This window comes from Mus pahari, chromosome 1 (genome assembly GCF_900095145.1).
Source record: "Mus pahari chromosome 1, PAHARI_EIJ_v1.1, whole genome shotgun sequence".
In the NCBI taxonomy this organism is placed as follows: Eukaryota; Metazoa; Chordata; class Mammalia; order Rodentia; family Muridae; genus Mus; species Mus pahari.
The window spans coordinates 91,512,608-91,534,296 of NC_034590.1; the positions used below are offsets into that span (position 1 = coordinate 91,512,608).

The 21,689-nt window shown below is 50.7% G+C and overlaps 2 protein-coding genes across 3 annotated transcripts in view; one reads left to right on the forward strand and one right to left on the reverse strand.

The window, feature by feature from the left end:
• Nucleotides 1-15,375, forward strand: part of Scnn1b (sodium channel epithelial 1 beta subunit) — a 58,735-nt gene extending 43,360 nt beyond the window's left edge. For both annotated transcript variants that reach the window (XM_021213545.1, XM_029545549.1), the window contains exons 5-13: nucleotides 7,048-7,151; nucleotides 8,612-8,775; nucleotides 9,054-9,161; nucleotides 10,846-10,963; nucleotides 11,970-12,045; nucleotides 12,551-12,608; nucleotides 13,356-13,417; nucleotides 14,349-14,424; nucleotides 14,528-15,375. In XM_021213545.1, coding sequence (XP_021069204.1) covers nucleotides 7,048-7,151; nucleotides 8,612-8,775; nucleotides 9,054-9,161; nucleotides 10,846-10,963; nucleotides 11,970-12,045; nucleotides 12,551-12,608; nucleotides 13,356-13,417; nucleotides 14,349-14,424; nucleotides 14,528-14,908 — 1,147 coding nt within the window. In that variant the 3' untranslated portion in view covers nucleotides 14,909-15,375. The remainder of the gene's footprint in view (nucleotides 1-7,047; nucleotides 7,152-8,611; nucleotides 8,776-9,053; nucleotides 9,162-10,845; nucleotides 10,964-11,969; nucleotides 12,046-12,550; nucleotides 12,609-13,355; nucleotides 13,418-14,348; nucleotides 14,425-14,527) is intronic.
• Nucleotides 4,665-21,689, reverse strand: part of Cog7 (component of oligomeric golgi complex 7) — a 73,774-nt gene continuing 56,749 nt past the window's right edge. The window contains exons 18-19 of the mRNA XM_021199366.2: nucleotides 17,514-17,518; nucleotides 4,665-4,685 (exon numbers count right to left, since the gene is read on the reverse strand). The gene's annotated coding sequence lies outside the window, so the exon portion shown is untranslated. The remainder of the gene's footprint in view (nucleotides 4,686-17,513; nucleotides 17,519-21,689) is intronic.

Sequence of the window (21,689 nt, forward strand, 5' to 3'; positions counted from 1 at the left end):
CAAACACCTGTACCAGGAGCTGGGACTATTACAAACACCTGTACCAGGAGCTGGGACTATTACAAACACCTGTACCAGGAGCTGGGACTATTACATACAGCTGTACCAGGAGCTGGGAGTATTACATACAGCTGTACCAGGAGCTGTGAGTATTACATACAGCTGTACCAGGAGCTGGGAGTATTACAAACACCTGTACCAGGAGCTGGGTTACCACATACAGCAGAACAAGGAGACAGGTTATTACATACTGATAGACAAGGAGGCCTGGCTTATGACATACAGCTGGATCAAGGAGACAGGTCTAGCGACCTTGGTAGGAGCAGCCTCTGTGGAAGTGCAGTCTTCAAGCCTGCTCTTCAAGGGGAGAGAGCTATGGTTGATAGTTTCTGCTCATAACATCAATATTTGCACTTGGACCTGAGGAAGTCTTTCCATCCCTCTGAGCTCACACAGGGAGACTTTGCCACTCTCTTGGGTCTGAGGCACTGGGGTCCTGGGCATGGCTGTGCCCATATCACCAATAGTCAAGTCTCCATTCACACCCTACAAGGGTCTTTACCAAAAAATCTGCATCTTGGCAGTGGGAGATCAGAAAGCTACTTAGGTCTCTATGCCTCAGTTTGCTTATCTAACAAATGGGGTGAGTGAAATGACCTAATAGAGCTCTTGGGGGATTTAATGAATTGAGCTATGATAAAGTGCTTAGATCTGAGCCTGGCATTTGGGACAAATTCTCATCACATTTTTTTAAGCTGATTGTGGAATTCTTTCATATTTGTTGAAAAGTGGCAAAGACAGGAGACTGAAGAAATGGCTCCAGGGATGCCATCACTTCCTAGGCAAGCATGAGGACCTGAGTTTGTATCCCTGGGACCCACGTAAAAAGCTGGGTCTGGTTCCACATGCCTGTGGCCCCAGCGCTAAGGCCTCTCTGGCTCATAGTCTGACTCCAGGTTTACTGAGACTGTTTCAAGGGAATAAGGCAGAGAATGAGAGAGGATACCCAACATCCTCCTCTGGACTCTCCCTGTGAGCAAGAGTGCACACATGTGCACACACATGGGCACACACACATATAAACTACACACACATACATGCAAACACATATCCCATACATATAAACCACACATACCACACACACACATATCATACACACATATACCACACACATATACCACACACATACAAACACACATACATGTAAAAAACACATACTCCATACATATAAACCACACATACCACACATACACATATCATACACACATATACCACACATACATGTAAACACATACTCCATACATATAAACCACACATACCACACACACACACACACCCCAGTGCATAGAACTCTTTGATCCCCTGGTACCCTGTCCCACAACTGTAACCTGTCAAAACTAAGACAATGAGTATGATATAGGTCAAGGAGCAGAGCACCTGCCTCGAGTGTAAGAGTCCTGGGCCAGAACCTAGTACAACAGAGGCAAACTGTAAAGAATGCAAACTAGCATGTCTTGAGGAAGGAGACAATGTGCTTTGTTCTGATTGCATCCGTTTTCCCGAGTGACATTGTCCTGTCTAGGACTTCATCCAGGAGCTCAGGAGAACATGGACTCTCCTTGGTAGGACGATTTCTCAAGCCTCTTTGTTGGGGGCGACCCCGAATGCTTCAGAGCACTGGGTGGATGTCCTGTGGAAAGGCCTTGATGCGGGTGGACCTGTTTGATCTTAGCAGGGGCGATGGCCTGCTGAGAGGCCAGCTGTCACCTTTAAGGAATCAGAGTTGGTGGCACATGGTGGCCAGGTTATAGCACCCATGGCATCATCTTCCTTGCTTGGGTATTGCCTGCCCTTATTCTGGAAGTGAGTCACATGATGTGATGGAGTGGGCAAGTGGTCACATGATGTGGGGGAGGGGGCAAGTAGACTCATGGATGTTAGGAATCTAAACTTGGGTCCTCATGCTTTAGCAGCTAGCACTTTACTGACACAGCCATTTTTCCTACCTCTGCCCCACTTCCCTCCCCTCTCCTCTTCTAGATATGTTGTACAGTCTGGTGTGGCGCTCCTAAGCTCAAGTCTCCAGAGGATCTGGCCCCACAAGTGAGCAAGCGTGTCCCTGGGTAGCTCCCGGTCACTTCTGAAGGCTTGCTTGCATCCCAGGCTCATGTCCCAGAAAACGTTTACAGAGGGGACCCTGGTTCTGGAACTAGAAGGAATCAGAGATGGGCACAGCCTCACTGGGTGACAGGCATCACCAACACATGAATAGTTGGCACAGATGATAACCTGGAGGGCAGCCTGCAGGAGGGAACTGGCCACACCCTGGCAGCCTCTGCTCCCTTCTGGGCTGCCATCTACCCACGACAGTCACTTGGGAACACTGTGTCCTCATGGCCTGGGGCGAGGCCTCTCCCTTCAGAGCAGGGCCTGGCTGCAGCCTGTTTGCTCTGCTCTCTGCCTGTGGTCTTAGCTATGACCCACACAGTATACAGACACAGTGGTGCACCTGTTCCCCTTCAAGCCTTTGCCAGTGCTGTGCCCCCAGCACGATATGCCCTTTCCTTTCCCACCTACAAGAATCCACCACCTCTTCTTCATCCTTCGAGTCTCACCTCACCTTGGTCCAGACACCTTCCCTAACCCACCTTTACACGCCCCTCCCCCCTCTGTCTATCTCTCTAGTGTCCTTATCACATTATTTATTCAACAAATATTTACCAACTGTCTGTGTGCTGCTGCGTTGTGTGCCAGGTCCTGGAAACAGAGGTGTGGACAGCAAAGGGGCTTTTCACATCACAGTATGCTAGGCATCTCGCCCTCAGCTCAGTCCTGGAAGGTAGCAGCTGCTGCTATTGTCCTTGGGATGTACTAATAGAGTCATTCGGGACATCTTCAAGCTTGCTGGGCTAGGAAAGGACAAAGCCAGAAGTCAGTTAGAGGCAGACTATTCTGACCTCTGGCTGTCACAGATCAAGGTCATGGCTCTCCTCCGGCTCAGGATCCACAGCAGAGGTAACAGACGCGTAAGCCTATAACATGGGGTGATTTCCCAGTCTTGTACTGAATTGAAGGTAATAAAGAAGCAGAAATCTGAGGGGGAGTCCATTCCTAATTCCTCGTCATAGTCAGCCGAGCTCCATCACTTTGCTTAGGGCAGGGGTGGACTGAGGTCTCAGGAGGAAATGAAACTGAAGGAAAAGAAGAAACCAGCTATTTGATGGGCTGGTTAGATAAGATTCTAGACACAACGATCATCATGTGCAGAGGTCTGTGTTTGCAAACAACTGGAGTAGTGCTCAGCTGCAGTGAATGAGGGGGCAGAGCCTAGGTAAAGAAGCCTGTGAGCAGCAAGGACCCTCTGGAGGGTATGAGGGGGGGTCCTGCCTAATTCACAGATGGGGACAATGGCCCCGACAGTGCACAGCAGGACAGAAGGAGCAAATGTGGGGGACAGGGTTTCTGTGAGGACCCTGGCATAAGATGACTATTGAAGAGCAAAGGCTGGGCTTCTGCAGGGATTCTAGCGTGGGATGGCTGTCAGGGAACAAGGGGAGCAGGAGTCCTGAGGAGCTTGGACCAGAGACTGAGCCTTAGACTCGGACCAGCTAAGGCCAGTGAGATGACTCAGCAGGTAAATAAGCTTGCCCCAGGCCTCATCATCTGAGTTCAAGTCCTAAGACCCAGAGGGTAGAAGATAGGTGACTTCTCTAAGTTGTCCTGTGGCCTCTCCACGTGTGCCTCCCCTCAAAAATAAATGAATAATGTGATTTCTTTTTAAAGCGCATAAAGCTGGAGCCATGTTTGAGGACAGACGGGACAGAGAGCTAACCCTGGCCTCCGCTGTGGTATTAGCTGCATTGAGCGTCCTATCCCGTTTTCCAGCCTGTTCCATACAGCTCAGTGCCCATGTCTATAGAGCCAAGAAAAGCCAACTATTACTCATCCTCCTCACTGTTAAGGCAAACCAAAGCCCAGAGGTCGAGCAGCGTGGCCCCTGATATACTGATGCTGGCCGGGAAAGCCGGGGGCAGCGCCTGGGTAGGATTTCTGTGTCTGCTCTGGGCCATGCAAGGCTCCTTACAGCTCAAGGACCGAGGCTCAGGGGATGGGCTCATGAGAAAGCAGGGAGAATACAGTTGGTTATCCTAGGACCAAGTGAGCCGACGGCTCAGAAACAGCTCAGGCCTGGCCCTGGAAACTGCTCAGTAAACATTACAGAGTAGAAGGTTTAAGACTGGAACATCAGCTGAAATTTAAATTGCTCACATTTGGTGGATTTACCCTACTCTTCTTGTTTTTAATAAATATAAAAGAACAGTGTAGCTACATAGACAGTCACTGGTTTTGCTGGGGGGGGGTCTTTTTGTTTTTGTTTTTTGTTGCTGTTGTTGTTGGTTGTTGGTTGTTTTTGTTTTTTGTTTTTTTTTTTTTGGNNNCNGGNACTCACTCTGTAGACCAGGCTGGCCTCGAACTCAGAAATTCACCTGCCTCTGCCTCCCAAGTGCTGGGATTAAAGGCGTGCGTCACCACCGCCTGGCTTGTTTTTATTTTGAAAAAAAAAAAATACTTTAAAAACATTTACTGCATTTATTTATTTATTTATTTATGGCTCAGCCTACACATGGGAGCCAGTTCTTTCTCTCTCTCTCTCTCTCTCTCTCTCTCTCTCTCTCTCTCTCTCTCTCCCTCCACAGTGTGGGTCCTGGGGATTGAACTCAGGAAGTTAGGCTTGTCAGCAAGCACACTTCCTGGATGAGCCATTCTGAAACCCCTTGAGACATACTTTCAATGCTGCTTCTGGGGGACATGAGAACATCCACACCACAGAGCAGAGGTGGCAGAATTGCTCACTCCCCTGCTAGGATTACAGGTCCTTTTAATCAATCATCTTTTTGAAAATGGATAGGAGTATATATACATGTGCACTGTGTATACTTACGTGTGCCCACATGTACTGACATGACAGTGTGACCATGTCCTGCTGCTACTACAGGCAGTGAACAAATCAAGGCCCCTCCACCTCCCAAAATGTTTGTCCTTCTTTGATTTAGAAACCTCACTTCCAGTTTTGTTGTTGTTTTTGATTTTTGTAGGATTGATTTTTTGTTTTGTTTTTATTTGTTTGTTTTTATTTTGTTCTGGTTTGTGGTCTGAAACAAAAGCTCACTACATAGCCCAGGCTGGTCTCAAATTGGAGATTCTCCTTCCTCGGCACCCAGAGAGGCTGGCTGACAGGCATGCCCCACCATGCCAGCCCATGTCTAGCTTATGTAAAATGTGTTCTAAGTTGTCATGAACAGTCATCGCCCTGCTGAGCTGCACAGCAGCCGACCTCTCTGTTCCTGAGGGATAGTTCTGCCATCACTCATCCCACACTGCACTCCCCAGCCTCTGGGGACTCACCACCCAGCCTCCCCTGTGCCCAGGCCCTGGCAACCATTGTTCCTCCTTTCCAGCCCTCCACCCATCTATGAAATCCACTTTGTAGCTTGCACACACGAAGTGATTGTGCAGAGTTTGATCTCACACACTGTGAATTTTGAGTTTCTGTCTGTCTATAGATGATTTCCTTTTTTCTCCCACAATGTATTTACTGAAGGAATAGGGTCACTAACACAGTCAAGGTCCCCACCATCTGCATTTTTGATGACTGTCTGTGGCATTGTTTCACACATCCTCTAGACTCCAGTTCTTGATAATGGTAAAGCGTGTGTGCTATGAGATATGAAGTTTGTACAAGGCTACCTTACCTTTAATTACTACCTAGACCAAATTAGAAATGTATTTTAATCTTGTTATTATGTGTGTGTGCATACACATATGCACGCATGACTCCCATAGGGTATCCTCAGAGGTCAGAAGACAACGTTGGGGACTTGGTTTTCTCCTTTCCACCATGGGTCCTGCGAATCAGTCTCCAGTTGTCAGGCTTGTGTGGTCTGAACTTTTCTTATTAAACCAAGAGACACAGTCAAACTGGACATAGAGGACTTGCTAACCAAATACGATTAAACAACTACTAAAGGTATTTGGGTCTTGATTTAAATAAACAAATTTAAAAAAACAAATTTACTATTTGTGAGACAATGAAGTTGGAACTGCATATTTAATCAACAGCATTGAGAGATTTTGCTGATAGTTTCGACCATGGCAACAGCATCACTTTAGAGAGCTCTTCCTTTAGAGAGAGGCAGGAAGCCTTCCCAAATCCAGGCAGAGGGGCACACAGGAGTGCCAGAGGCCAGAGGATCCCCAGCCCTAGGTCAGCCTGGGCTGCACAGTGGGGAAGTCTCAAAGCCAAAAACAGAAGGGGTCAAGACAAGGCCACATCCTCTTGAAGGTGTAGTGACTGAAGCAGGCATCTTGGAACATTTCTTCTTTACAAGCCACAGAGGCTTAACCAGCCCCAGCCAGGAGAGACTCTGTCTTAGTCAGGGTTTCTATTCCTGCACAAACATCATGACCAGGAAGCAAGTTGGGGAGGAAAGGGTTTATTCAGTTTACACTTCCACGTTGCTGTTCATCACCAAAAGAAGTCAGGATTGGAACTCAAGCAAGTCAGGAAGCAGGAGCCGATGCAGAGGCCATGGAGGGATGTTACTTACTGGCTTGCTTCCCCTGGCTTGCTCAGCTTGCTTTCTTATAGAACCCAGGACCACCAGCCCATAAGGGGCACTCCCACCTTGATCACTAATTGAGAAAATGCCCCACAGCTGGATCTCATGGAGGCATCTCCTCACCTAAAGCTCCTTTCTCTGTGATAACTCCAGCTGTATCAAGTTGACACAAAACCAGCCAGTACAGACTCCCTCCTTCCTCCTCTCAGCCTTTCAGGAGTCTCCTTGCTGGCTTCCACTGGGGGATGGACAAGAAGGAAGGAACTGAGCTCTGACTTAGCCTCTCCCTCCTGCCTCTTCTCTGAAGTGTATGAAAGGCAGAAACTGCCCACTGCCCCTCTTCAGCAGAGCAGGACAGTGCCCTGGGAGAGCCTTCTTCCCAGAGAAAGCTCCCCCGCCCTCCAGCCTTCCTTCCCTGTGTCTTTAGGAACTTCACGCCTATCTTCTACCCTGACTATGGCAACTGCTACATCTTCAACTGGGGCATGACAGAGAAGACACTTCCTTCTGCCAACCCTGGGACTGAATTTGGTGAGTTTTGGTTTGCCAAGGAGATCTATGAGATGCTACCACATGAGGCTTAAAGACCCTCTGACTTCAGGTATGAGACTGAGGGTTAGCCTAAGGTCAGCACAGAGACTCTGAGCCAATACTGAGCCTCCACTGCGAACCTGGAGAGGCCAAGGCCTTTATGGGTCCTGGATTATATGCTAAGAGGAACCTAGTGAGTGGTTTCCCCAAGAACCCTGGGGTGGAGGTTGGCTCCCTCCACATGGGGTGGACTGATGCCCACGCCACTGTGCTATCCTCTAGAGGAAGGCTGGTGGAAGCTGGCTGCTGTGGTATACTCCTGTGGCTGAAGTAAGATGATCACAGGTTTAAGGCTAGCCTCAGCTGCAAAGTCAGAGCTTGGAGAGACAGAGACACACACCCAAGTCATCAAAAGCCAGGATGGCATTCCTGGACTATCGGGGCCACTGGCCGAGAGGGGCCCACTGAGCTGACCACCTTCACCCAGCCCTTGTTGGTGAAAACAATCAACAAACTGCTGGGCAATTCACTTGAGAGACACAGTGGACCTGGTTAGAACCCCAGAGAATCCATTTCCTCCCAGTGTGATCTGAGAGAGGTCCCTTAGCTTCTTGTGCATCAGTTTGCTTACCTGTAAAATGGAGATAATTACAGTACCTCATGAGCTTTTGTGAGCATCCAATATGATACTTTATAATAAAACTACTTCTTTATAGCCAGATAGAAAGCCATAAGCCTGTGACCTCATCAGTCAAGAGGCTGAGACAGGAGGATCACCTGTTCAAGGCCAGCCTGGGCTACCTAGCCAGGTCCCATCTTAAATAAATAAATAAACACCTCCCTAGCACATGTATGTAGCAAGTGTTCAGGGAGTGATGGCTCAGATCGTCTCAGGCAGAGAGGTCACCCCAGGATCCCTGGGATGTGAGGGAGAAAGTCTTTGCTTCTAAACCAGGCACCCAGTGGGGGGCTGGGGGGGGAATCTGAGAGATTGAGGTGAGGCAGGCAGAAGGTTCAAGAGCTGGGAGAGGACACACAGAAGGCTCTGAGGCTCTGAACAACCAGGAAAGCTGCTGGAGGAAGCCATATTGGATGCAGCCTGAAGAAAGAGTGGGACAAAGAAAGGAGAGGGCGGGAACAGTATTCCAGACAGAGCGAGGGAAAAGCGGAAAAGCGGCTTCAGAGGCACAGCAGGAAGGAGCAACGCCAGATGGGGAGGAGAGGATGAGGTCACGTGTCATCATGTGGGGTGGGATGGGCAGCATGAGTGGGCAGGTCGTGCTGTGCAGACGAGAGACTATACAGGTAAGGCACAGGAGCCCAGGAGGAGGAGGTTAGGGGCCCCAGAGCTGAACAAGGGGCCCCCCTGGGCTGAACAAGGCTTGAACACTTGGGGGATGGCCTCCTTTCCATCTGCGGGATATACAAACTCAATAACCCGCGCTGTCCTTCCCCAACAGGTCTCAAGTTGATCCTGGACATCGGTCAGGAGGACTATGTTCCCTTCCTTGCGTCCACAGCAGGGGCAAGGCTGATGCTTCATGAGCAGAGGACGTACCCCTTCATTAGAGAGGAGGGCATCTATGCCATGGCAGGAACTGAGACGTCTATTGGGGTGCTGGTGGTAAAGACAGGGCCCCCAGGGCAGCCTGAGTGGGGGGGGGGCTAAGGAGAAAAGCTCCCCTGTCCAGGCTGCCCTCCCATGCCTGAAAATATCATTCATGACCCCAGCCCACCCTTGCTCGGTGCAAACCTCAGTACCTGGCACGATGCTGGCCTCTCTTGTGCCTTCCAGCACTTGCAAACTCTCCAGTCCTTTGCAGCATCCACTTGGCTCCATGGAGAGGTGCATTCATACAGAAGGGATTGCCAGGGGTCTCCATGAGCCACCTTTCTCCACAGGACAAGCTGCAACGCAAGGGGGAGCCCTACAGTCCCTGCACCATGAATGGTTCCGATGTTGCCATACAGAATCTCTACAGTAACTACAACACCACCTATTCCATCCAGGTGGGAAGGCTGTGCAGGCTTGGGGACCTTGGGAACCTTGGGGACCTTGGGACCCTGTCCCCTTTACCCTATGACAGCTGGACTGGCTCTGCCGAATCTTGTCTTTCTTATTTATCTACTTCTTTGAGGCAAGGTTTCCCTATGTAGCCCAGGCTGACCTAAAATTTGAAATACTCTTTCCTCTGTCTTTTCAGTAGGGGGATTTACAGGCATGCAGCACCAGGTAGACCTGGCTGCAGTTTTGTAAGTGGTGCATGGGACCATGGTGCTGCAAGGGTAAGGGGGCTGGGTTCTCACCCAGGGCCCGGGGCTGGCCACTCTTACATCCAATTGGCAGGTGTTCCCTGGGAAGAAGACCCAGGATGGAACTCCAATTGTGTGTGAGCGTCAGTGCTGACAGTCTGCAAGCCTTCCCTCATTTGATCTCTTCAGTCTCTCCTTTGTGACAGCAATATGCCAGTGACAGCAGCATTTATGAGTGTGCTACCTATAGCAGGTTGGCCGTGTACTTTAGCAAGCAATTTATATGTGTTACCTCCTCAAGGCATCCCTGGGATGCACATGGCTTTAGACACATGGCTTTTGTGTAGGAGGGAGGACAACTGTCTTTCACAGACCCTGAACTGAATGTGCTTTAGGCACAGGGTTGGGGGTGACATCTGTTTTCCAGATGAGAGACTGAGGTCTGTGTGAACCACTCGCCCAAGCCAGAACCACTCTAACTTGATACCTCTCCTCTGACCCCCCATTCTGTCTCCTGACCACACCCCTGAATGGGCTGGCCAGCCCCATCTCCTGCCAATAGGGACCTCAGTGGTCCCTCGGGGAGAAGAGGTCAGGTGTATTGGTCTGGAGGAGAGGGAGTAGGGGAGGAAGAAGGGAGTGGGCAGAGGCAAGAGGAGCGGGCATGGGCTGCAGCAGATGGCCATTGTAGTCAACCCTTGGGACATGCGCAGGAGGGAAGGAGCGGGTGTAATAACTGCTTACCGAGTGCCTGATGCTGTACTGAGTCCTCCAACCTTGGAAGGCAGGTGTGACTAGTATCCTGTTTCTCCATGAGTAAACTGAGGCTCACAAGTTGATCATTTGCTTCAGGACACATTGCTGGCCCGTGGATGGGCTGAACCCCGTGGACATTGGGGTTCTGAAAGTATCTTCACTATAAACCAGTTCTCAGGGCCGGGGACTCATGTCCCCTCCACTCCATCTCCCCCACCGCTCTGATCCGTTAAAGGTCACCCCTCTGCCTCCCTTGGGTATCTTGCCCTACCCCCACACCCCTGCCACAAGAAAGCAGATCTGAGCCAGCTTGCTTGCCATCTCTCCAGGTCTCCGTGTGCACAGACCTCAGAAGGGTGCTGATACTTCACTGGATAAGCTGTTAGCTCGTTTGTTTGAGGCAGTCCACCCTTCCTATGCCATCTACAGGACCCAGCATTGGATGGAGAGACTGAGGCTGCTGGGACCTGGCCTGAGTCCCTGTTCAGGCCCCAAGAAGCTGCCGTGGGGTCCCATGTGGGAGAACACCCATGGCCTGCCAGCAGAGCCTGTAGCTGCAGCTGTCAGCAGGCCACACCTCCTGTTCCCCAGCTCTCCGTCTTGACTGTAACTTCTCTGGGCTCCTTCTTCCCGGTAGTGGAGTGGGACCATCCCACCATATCTGAGATCTGTTCTGCATCCGCAGGCCTGTCTTCATTCCTGTTTCCAAGACCACATGATCCGTAACTGCAGTTGTGGCCACTACTTGTACCCACTGCCTGAAGGGGAGAAGTACTGCAACAGCAGGGACTTCCCAGACTGGGGTGAGTATAGCACAGGAAGACAGATAACAGCGAGGGAAAGCCCCTAGCCAAGGGGGCCTCTCCCCAGTCCAGGGGGCTTCTCCCCAGCCCACAAGCCCTCCCTTGGGCTCTCTTCTCAAAGAACCTTCCTTCTCCTCATCTTGATTCCATGAAGTACAAGATTGAGACACATAGCTGTGCGGATGACCTGTGCCTCCACGCATGTGTGCCATGTACATCCCTGTACACACATGAGCAGAGAACGGGGCTGCTGGAGAGTGCGCAGTGTGTCTCTTCAGATGCACCCAAGAAAGGCAAGGCTGTGTCTCCGTGCACAGAGCACTGTGCCACTGCAGTACCTGTGTGTGCTCATAAGTAGGCACCTTGCTTCCAGTGTGTGCATGTGTGCACGTGCACACAAAACCATGACTCCATCCTCAGCATGTGCATTCATGCATGATAGAAACCGGGCTGGAAGGGAACACTGAAGTGGCTGCCATTGTGATGGTGGCTTCATCACTGGACAAATTTGCAATGGGTTTCCACAGAGATGGAGCCTGAGATTGAGGGTCCTGGGGGGATGGAGTCACTTAGTAGGCGTAGGTCCTACCACCAATATGATATACAAGTGAGGAAAACATACATTTGGTTGGTTGGTTGGTTGGCTGGTTGGTTGGCTGGCTGGCTGGTTGGTTGGTTGGTTGGTTGGTTGGTTTTGGTCACCTATCCTTCTGTACATGACGCTAGAAACCATCTTCTGGGACAGGATGAGGAGGCACAAAGGAGAAGACACTCTCACCTACTGAGCTATATCTAGGATGGTTAGGGATGGCACCCAATGCCAGACTGGGGCAAGACAGCAAGGAGGAGGGGAGGGATATGGAGCAATGATTTTAGTAACAAGGGACTTAGATTGAGTATCCCTTGGGTGACCTAGGAGGAGAGCAGAAGCTCCCTGGGGGAAGAAAGACACCCCCCCCCAGAAGCAGCCTCCTGGCTCCTGACCACCCCTCTCTCTCCCATGAAGCCTATTGCTACCTAAACCTGCAGATGAGTGTGACCCAGAGAGAGACCTGCCTCAGCATGTGCAAGGAATCCTGCAAGTGAGTGTGTCCCAGGGGCCCTCGGGTGCTGGGGGGGGGCACAGGGTGATGGGGGCCTGTGGTGCTGGTGAGGGGGGCACAGGGTGATGATAGGGGCCCGTGGGTGCTGGTGAGGNGGGCACAGGGTGATGATNGGGGCCNGTGGGTGCTGGTGAGGNGGGCACAGGGTGATGATNGGGGCCNGTGGGTGCTGGTGAGGGGGGCACAGGGTGATGATAGGGGCCCGTGGGTGCTGGTGAGGAGGGCACAGGGTGCTGGTAAAGGGGGCACAGAGTGATGGGGGCCTGCGGGTGCTGGTGAGGGGGGTACAGGGTGATGGGGGCCTGTGGGTGCTGGTGAGGGGGGCACAGGGTGATGATGGGGGCCTGCGGGTGCTGGTGATGGGGGCACAGGGTGATGGGGGCCTGCGGGTGCTGGTGATGGGGGCACAGGGTGATGGGGGCCTGCGGGTGCTGATGAGAGAGCACTAGGCTATGGGACAGTAACAGGCTGGCTTCTTTTCCAGTGACACCCAGTATAAGATGACCATCTCCATGGCTGACTGGCCATCTGAGGCCTCTGAGGTGAGATGGTAGAAGGCCTGTTCCTGTTCTCCTATCTTTGGATTGAGAACTAGTCTGGGACTTTAAAGAGGGTCTTTTTCCCTCTCTCCCCTCCATCTTTCTTTCTCTATCCCTTTCATCCATTTCTGTCCTTCCCTTCCTCCCTCCCTTCTTTCCACCTCACCAATGGTCTCCCAGGCACCATGCCAGGGACAAGCAGAGTCTTCCCTTTTCCACAGCCCAGTCCGTGAGCCCTGACAACAGACACATCGAAATCAGGTCATTTCGGAGTCCAGGCAGTGAGGGTCAGAAACAATGTGTGCAAACAGCAGGGAAAGCACTTCAGAAAGCAGCTCAGGGAAGCCAGAGACATAGCCAGAGGCAGAGCTGGCCCAGGCCAGGCGGGAAGGATTCTGGGAAGAAGGAACAGCAAGTGCTGTGACCAGAGAAGGGACTGAGCCTGAGACAATACCTGCCTGGGGACAGACAGCAGGAGAGCTGGGCCCCTCCTCCCTCTGACCACAGCCAAGCTTGCTGTGAATACCCTACACTCTCAGCTCAAGGCTCAGAGTCCTGGAAGGTGAAAGCTGCTTTCTGCCCTGGCCCAGCACTACAGGACTGCAGAGGCTACAGTGTGTGTGTGTGTGTGTGTGTGTGTGTGTGTGTGTGTGTGTGTGTGTGTGTGTGTGTGTGAGCATGTGTGTGTGTCCACACACATGGGCACGCCTGCACATGTCCCATTTTCTCATTTGCCTTCTTGGGTTCTAGGATTGGATCTTACATGTCCTGTCTCAGGAGCGGGACCAGAGCTCGAATATCACCCTGAGCAGGTGAGGCTGGAGTGTGGCCAGGGCTGGGGAAGTCAGAAAAGGGAGGAGGCAGTGCCCTGGGCAGGGTTTGCACATGGAAAGGCTGCCCGAATTGCTTTTGCTGTTCAAACCCAGTGCAAGGCTAGAGAGGAAGAAAGGAGAAAGGGAGGAAAGGCGCCTGTGGGCTCAGTGTCTAACAGACGGGGCCCCCTTTCCATGAGTCTGCACCTTTCTGTCACCCCAGTCTTCCTCTCTTAAAAAAACAATTTGTGTGGTATGTATGTAGGTAGGCACACACATGCCATGGTGTGCGTGTGAAGGTCAGAAGACAATTTTGTGGAGTCAGCTCTCTCCTTCCACCTCTCTGTGGGGCCCTGAGATGGACTCAGGCTACCGGGCTCATGAGGCAAGCACTTTACACGCTGAGCTGAGCTGTCTTCCCCATCCACCCACCTTCACACACACACACACACACACACACACACACACACACACGCCATCCATTCAACACAAAAGCCCTGAGCGCAGGAAAGGCAAGGTCTGCACTACCAGGAACCTCAAGCTGAGGTTCGAAAAGGTCTTCCAGGCACCACACTTCTTGGGTGTACAGTGTGGGGGCCGGGCTACCCTAGGCCCAGAGAGTGGCTACAGAGAGTGGGGCTACCTCAGACCAGAAGGCCCTTTAGAAAAATGGCAGACATGGGGGATAAAGAAGAGACCCACAGGGCAGGTGCTGAGCACAGATGCCCTTTATGGCTCTGAGGCCCAGAACAAGTGGGGGAAGGGCAGTAATTCCAGGCCTGGCTTGAATCTCTCCACTCCTGGGAACAACTGAGACTGGAAGTGAGCAGGGTGTCATGGAGTGCCCTTCCCACAGGGTGCACGCATGCATGCACCCATCCTGGGAGGGATGACAGAACATGGTCCCAGCATGCCTTGCTGCCTCCTGCAGGAAGGGTATTGTCAAGCTCAATATCTACTTCCAAGAGTTCAACTACCGCACCATTGAGGAATCACCCGCCAACAATGTAAGCATGGGTGTGCCTGGTGTGTGGATCCTTGATACCCTCGGTGGGGATCAGGGCCCCGGTGCTGGGCAGAACTGGGCCCTCATCTTCCCGTTTCCTACAGATCGTGTGGCTGCTCTCTAACCTGGGGGGCCAGTTTGGCTTCTGGATGGGAGGCTCAGTGCTGTGCCTCATTGAGTTTGGGGAGATCATTATCGACTTCATTTGGATCACCATCATCAAGCTGGTGGCCTCCTGCAGAGGCCTGCGCAGGAGGCGGCCACAGGCACCCTACACTGGCCCGCCGCCCACGGTGGCTGAGCTGGTGGAGGCCCACACCAACTTTGGCTTCCAGCCTGACACAACCAGCTGCAGGCCTCACGCCGAGGTCTACCCTGACCAACAGACTCTGCCCATCCCGGGGACTCCACCCCCCAACTATGACTCCCTGAGGCTGCAGCCGCTGGACACCATGGAGTCGGACAGCGAGGTGGAGGCTATCTAGATCCCTACCCCCACCCAGCAACTAGTGAACTCACAACGGAAGCGTTACAACCATTGCAGGGCCTCGATTTATTAGGCCTTGTCCAAAGAGCCAGGGGCACAGGTGCCCAAGCCAGAGCCCACGTCCCTATGGTCAGCCCCAGGCTATGGGGTTCTTAGGGTCAGATGCTGGTCCCAGAATAGAAACGTGCATCCTTTTCTGGCTCTACCCTACCCTACCCAGTCTTTGCTCTCTGTTGACCTAGCACACAGGCTCCAGAGATGGCTCGAGTCCCTCTCCTGGTGACAGGCCACTGTCTGTTACCACCTCAGTCTCCCAGAATCCTTGCCCTAGTTGGCATTGGCATCTGACCTCTGTTAACAGACTTGGGGGGTGGGGTGCCGTGTGCAGATCATAGGGAGATCAGGTAAGACGGCTTGACAGGGGAGCACATGCTTTGTTAGAAAATAAAGAGAGAAAACACTGGATGGGGGTGTGTTCTTTATCCCACTGGGTAGCTGGGGGGCCTTGAACATGTCTGGGGTGTAGGGTGGGCAAGCATGCTGCCTTGAGAGTCAAGTTCCTTCAGGCAGGCCAGAAATCCTAGACTAGCCTGGGAATTACGCACTTCCTTCCATGGTGTCCTCACAGTGTTGGCCCAAGAACCTAAAACCAGGCATGGGGATAGAGGGCAGACGCCTGTAATCCTAGGCTGGAAGATCCAAATTCAAGACCAGCTTGGACTACAGTGAGACTGTCTCAGAAAACCAAACCACACAAACAAAAACCCCACGAAAGCACCCTGAATAATTAACTCTCTGCTTCTAGGGGCCTCTTAAGGCCTGCTCCAGGCTGACACGCATTGGTCCCTGACTGGGTCATGTGCCTATCTCTGAGCCAATCAGCATGATCAGTGATAAACTGGATAAACTGGATAAGTTGCTCAGATTGGTGGACACAATTCTATCTGCCCAGACCTGAAGCCCCCACAGCATTCAGCAAATCAGAGTCTGAGGGGAATGTGGACTAGTGCCTAGGGTTGTCAGACAAAGCTCAGGTCACTCGGTTAAACCAATTTCAGGGAAGACAACAAATTGGTTTTGTAGTATAATTTCACTCAGGCAATAGTTGGGATATAAGTCATTTGTTTCTCTCACATTCAAACTTAAGTGAATGGTTGTAGGTCCAGGGAACTATGGACCCGGCTCAGAGAGGAAGTGGGGTTATCAAGCTGTGTCCAGCCCAGGAAGTATTTCCTCAAGAGAGGTAGGCTGCACCACTCCCTCCTGACTGGGGCTTGCATGTTCTGGCATGTCGTCCTTTCCCTGCATCTTTATACTTCCTTCCCCCTTATAAAGTCCTGTCCATCAGCAGCACCTGGACTTCCTCCATAAACAAACGAGGCATCTCCAGCCCTGACCGGCCAATGCCAAGGACCCTCCCTCTCCCCAGAGATCCCTATCCACTTCCCCAAAGGTTTAAATCATCTCTGACCCCCAAATTAAATGAGTTGTCTCACTGAAGCCTGCCTCAGAGAGTCCGTTCTGAGGTCCCCTGTTGTTCCCACCTTCCTTTCCCTTCCAGGCCATAGGTTGAAATCTTGGGCATCACACTGTTATGGGTTGAGGACCAGAGTGGAAACCACAAATGGCCTGGACCTTTTGCTGTCACATATGGCAACTCTGATGACGCCCCGTGGAGAAGGCAAGGTGCTGCTGCCAGGTGCCAGCGGCTGACCCACGTTGTCTGAGGGTCTAGCTTGGTGGGTGGAGATCAGCTGGGCTCTTTGCCATGAAAGGACCATTGCCATACCTGTGGGGGGAAGGCAGTCCCACCTGGGTCACGCTAGAGGCTCTATGGGGGACACTGGGCCCAGCTAGGCTGCAGGCTGGAGTCACCTGGTGGAGTTTCCATCCTTGCTACTCTGATTATAGCTTTATTATCAACAACCCTCAACACATGCACCATCCCCACCTGTTGTCATTATTAAACAACAGCTTCAGCGCCTCAAGTACTTAACACTGTGCACCAGACCCTATGCTGAGCACTTTATCACTTTAATAGTAGTATTGTGTGTATGTATGTGTGTGCACATGTTCATGTATCATGTGAGTGTGCATACATATAAAAGCCAGAGGCCACTGGCAGGTATCTCCCTTGATTGCACTCCACCTTAGCTGGTGTTTTGAGACCTCTCAATGAATCTGGTCCTCAAAGACTGGCTAGGATGACCAGTCAGTGAGTTTCAGGGATCTGCCTGTTTCTAATCTAATGCTGCAGGTATAGAATCAGGCCACTGTGCCCAGATCTATCTATCTATCTATATCTATTCTATTCTATTCTAAAATACTTTGCTAAGTGAAGCATCCCCCGACCCTCATGCTGAGTACTATATAATTCTCATTTCATAATACTATAGTATTATACTATACTACTACTATATATACATAGTACTATATAATTCTCATTTCATGTCATCCTCATAACCAGGGAGTAGTAATATCTCATTTGATTTTGGGGTATTTTGTTTTGTTTTGACATGGGGGTCTCACTTGGCTGGCCTTAAAAATCACAGACATCTGCCTGTCTCTGCCTCCTCTGTGTTGAGGTTTAAGGCAAGTGCCACCACACCTGGATCATAATAATCTATTTAAAAGGTAGGTAAATTGAGGCTTGAAGAGGCAAAGATGGTCACGATCACTATTCCAGTACGTGATTCTCACGGCTTGGAAAGCCCCTCTGAAACTCACATTGAAAATCAACACTCCAGTTATATGTTGGGTTGGGAATGTAGCTCAATGGTAGAGTGCCTGCCCAACACACAGGAGGTTCATTACCAGTAGCAAAGCAAACCAACAAAAATGGTGGCATTTGGGGATGTCTCAACTGGGCAGTAAATGGGATTAGAGTTATCACAGTGGGCATTACCGGCTTTATTTACGAGTGTGTGTGTGTGTGTGTGCACGCGCGCGCGTGCGTGTGCTATAGTCAAAGTAGAGTCCCAGTGAGGGCAGTGAGGAACTCAAGTGGAAGTCAGAGGATAACTTGCAGTGTTGAGTTCTATCCTTCTACCACGTTGCTTGCAGAAAGCATCTTTGTCTCCTGAGCCACCTCGGGGATCTGCATTAGTGGCTTCATAAGGGAGAGAGAGCTGTCTCACCACGTGATGTTTCTGCCAAATCACGACATATCACAACATATCACAGACCCTTCATCGGGATTTATCAACTTCCAGAAACTTGAGCTAAATAAATTTGTTTATTAGGATTTGGGTTTTTTGTTTGTTTGTTTGTTTGTTTTAATGTGTGTGAGGTTTTGGCTATATGTATGTCTGTGTACCATATATATGTAGTACCCTCAGAAGCCAAAGAGGACATCAGTTCCCTCTGGAACTAGAGGCATGGACAGTTGTGAGACACCATGCGTGCTGGGGTTAAACCCTGGTAATCTGGTCGAGCATCCAGTGCTTTTAACTGCTGAGCCAGCTCTCCCGGCCTTGTTTGTTTTATGAGACAGTGTCATATAGCCCAGGCTGTGACTGGGAATGGGAAATACCAACTAGTTGTCCTGGGAGAATCCAGGGAGGGAGGGAACCCACTGGCTCCAGCAGAGATTCTGCTCACAGACACTTGGGAGCCATCTGAAGGTGTGGGACAGGAACCACATCAGAACTGGTTTGCTGTCCGCACTCTCAGGGGACAGTGAGGTTCAGGTTCCAGAACGATGGCTTCAATGGTCCCATCATTAAGGTAGCTCAGACCTGGCAAGTCCAGCCACCCATGGTCTAGAGGAGTATTGTGCCATTCCTACCAGGGACCCCGTGAGCCTTTTTAGCACTGGGAACAGGTTAGTCACACTCAAATCACCCAAGACAATCCATGATTTCCACTTCATCTCCACAAGGGAAGCTAGGTTAGCATGCTAGAGACTATGAACGATCAATGAACATGAACTTGCCACATGTCATTGTCCCCACTGTCTCTCAGAGAGGGAGAGACTCTCCCAAGGTCACGCATCCAGGAAGCAGTGAAGTCTTGACTCCAGCCCAGGCTCTTTCAAAAATCTGTTCCGTCTCATGGACACTGTCACTACAAGTGACTGCAGTCCCTGTGACCTTCCAGCCCTCACTCCTTTCAGGTCTGACCCCTGCTAGGGACAGTCTGTGATCAACCATTGAGAAACCAAAGTATTCCTCTTAGGGCAAGGTCGAAGCTGACACTGTTGTCCATGCCAGCCAAACTAGTTCCCAAGGTATCAGGATAGTCCCAGTGAGATGCTAGCCTTGGAGGCCTCGTGGGTGTGGTGCACCTCTCTAAAGGGTGGCACTGGCACAAGCAGGCTGACCCGCCGGGATTAAGTGTCCCTACACTGTGAGCATGTGTCACCTAGGTCATGCACCTCCCACATGGTGTACAAAGAAGGCAGCCTGGCTCTGACTGGGTTAGGAGTGTAGACACTATGGTCACCAGACTTACTCTCAACTCCAACTTGCCACAAGGCAGTTAGTTGACAGGCCTGGAAAGTCCCCAAACCTCTCTTGATTAGAGATAATAGTAGCCTGTGCCTGCCACAGCTGTGGTGGGCTTCTGTGAGAGATCCCAGCAAGCAGTAAGGCTGCACACTTGGGGTCTTGGATAAGCTTAATTTTGACAAGCAGCCCTCTCCTTGCCAAGAAACAGCTGGCTGTAGACAGACATGGTCGTGTATGCCCTAACCCAGCACTTGGGAGGCTGAGGCTGGAAGATGGTGGGTTTGAGGCTAGCATTGGCTACAGAATGAAAGGAAGTCAGACCCGATAGTGCGGGCCAGCTCACTGAGGGGCAGAGGGAGAGTCATGAGTTCAAGGCTTGTCTGGGTTACAAAGCAAGTTTGAGTTAGCCTGGGCAACTTTGTAAGATACCCCCTCAAACTAAAATAAAAAGGGCTAGGACATAGCTCAGGGAGAGTGAGACTGTGAATAGATCCCCAGTGGCACAAATGATAAAGAACCAACTTTGTTCAGGGTAGCCACTGGCTCAGTCCAGAGTATAGATCCTGGTTGCTCTAACCAGTGTGTTTCCCTACCAGATTTGCCCTTTTGGGAACCCCTGAAAACAGTTTTGATTGTCCCCTTGTAGTAAGAATTTTGGTTTCTTTTAAAACCCAGTTATGTTATGGGAGTAGGTGATTATGATTTGCCTCGTGCACTAGCAGGAGCATGATTTTTGCCAATTGCAGATAGTTTAATTCTGGGGATTCTGGTAAAGGTATAAATGGGAGGGTCTCAGAGGGCCTGGGCAGCTGCTGTTGCATTTGCTATTGCTGGATTGTTTGGTGATATTTTGACTACAAAGATTGACACACCTAATAAGCAGGGTGTAGTCTAAAGAGGTCTACATCCCTTTTCCATCAAATCTTTCTCTCCTACCTAGTGTTGGGGGGTTGGAAGGAATGAGGGTGGAAGGGAGGTAGAGATATTAGAACCCAGTAAAATAGTGCAAAAAAAAAAAAAAATAGTACCAACACCCACTAGAGCTGTGCTCCTGGTAGTTAGTGAACAGAAGCCAGGCTCATGTAAAGAACAGTTTCCCAACAAAATTATTTGACTCAAAATGTTGAGAGGACTAATCTGAGAAAAACTGAAGTCCCCATCCCATACACTTTCCCAGCATCCCTTGCAGCTGGGGACATACCCTGTGACCAAGAAGTGGCCAATGTGGCCTGGAAGTCAGCAGGGGCTGGTGGAGCACTGCTGATTGCCTGGTAGAACAGAGAGCCATGTCTCTCCAACCTGTTCCATGGTTTCCTCCTGAACACAGGTATAACAGTCATACTGCCAGGGTCACCTGCCATGGGAACTTGCAAAGGTCCCTCCTCTGTCCAAGCCCTAAGTCAGCTCCTGGAGTCCCCACCCTCTGACTTCTCATTATTGAAAAATTCATTCCTCTCAGCTCAAGTAATTCAGGCAACGTTATTTTCTGTTACTTATAAGCCAATCACAGCCTTGACAAGTACAGATGTAATGGACCAAAAAGGAGGAGATGAGATTTGCAATGTCCTGTACACTAAAATAAACAAAAGGGCAAAGTGAAGCCAAAGTTCTCACCACAGCTGTAAGATCCTACATGATTTGGCTCCATTCCTCTCTAACTCAAATGCCTGATGCCTTCTACAGCCAACCTGGCGGAACTGGCCTCTGCACTTGCTCTGTGCTTCTTTCTGGTGGGATTTCCCTTTTTGCTCCTTGCTGTAGACCTTCATCCCACCCAGCCTCTGATGCTCATCTCCTCCCACCTGACAGTCTCTTCCTGTGCCTTGGCCTTCTGGTCTACCTGCTCACTATTCCTCCCTCCTCTGCTCCCTCTGCACTGGTGAAGCCCTGGCCTCCTTCATGACCCTACCCACCTCAGAGTTCTTAGGCCCAGTTCAGTGTGTGAGCATTCAGATATTACCAAAGAAGAAGGAAACACCCTTTAACCCATTTCACAGTGTTTATTAAGCCCTCTTTTAAGACAAGATTATTTTTTACAAATCATCTGAAAAATTCTCTCTGATAAATAATACATTTCTTCTCATTTATGGCCTTTTTGCTGTAGATACTGAAGTCTCTAGTCCAGGATGACCTCAAACTCACAGTAATCCTCCTGCCCCTGCCTCCCAAGGGATTATAGACATGTACCAATGTACCACCATGCTTGGCTTATGTACACACACCACCATGCCTTTTTTCCGGTTCTCTCTCTCTCTCTCTCTCCATCTCTCTGTCTCTCTATCTCTGTCTCTCTCTCTCTTTCTCTCTGTCTCTGTCTCTCTCTCTCTCTCT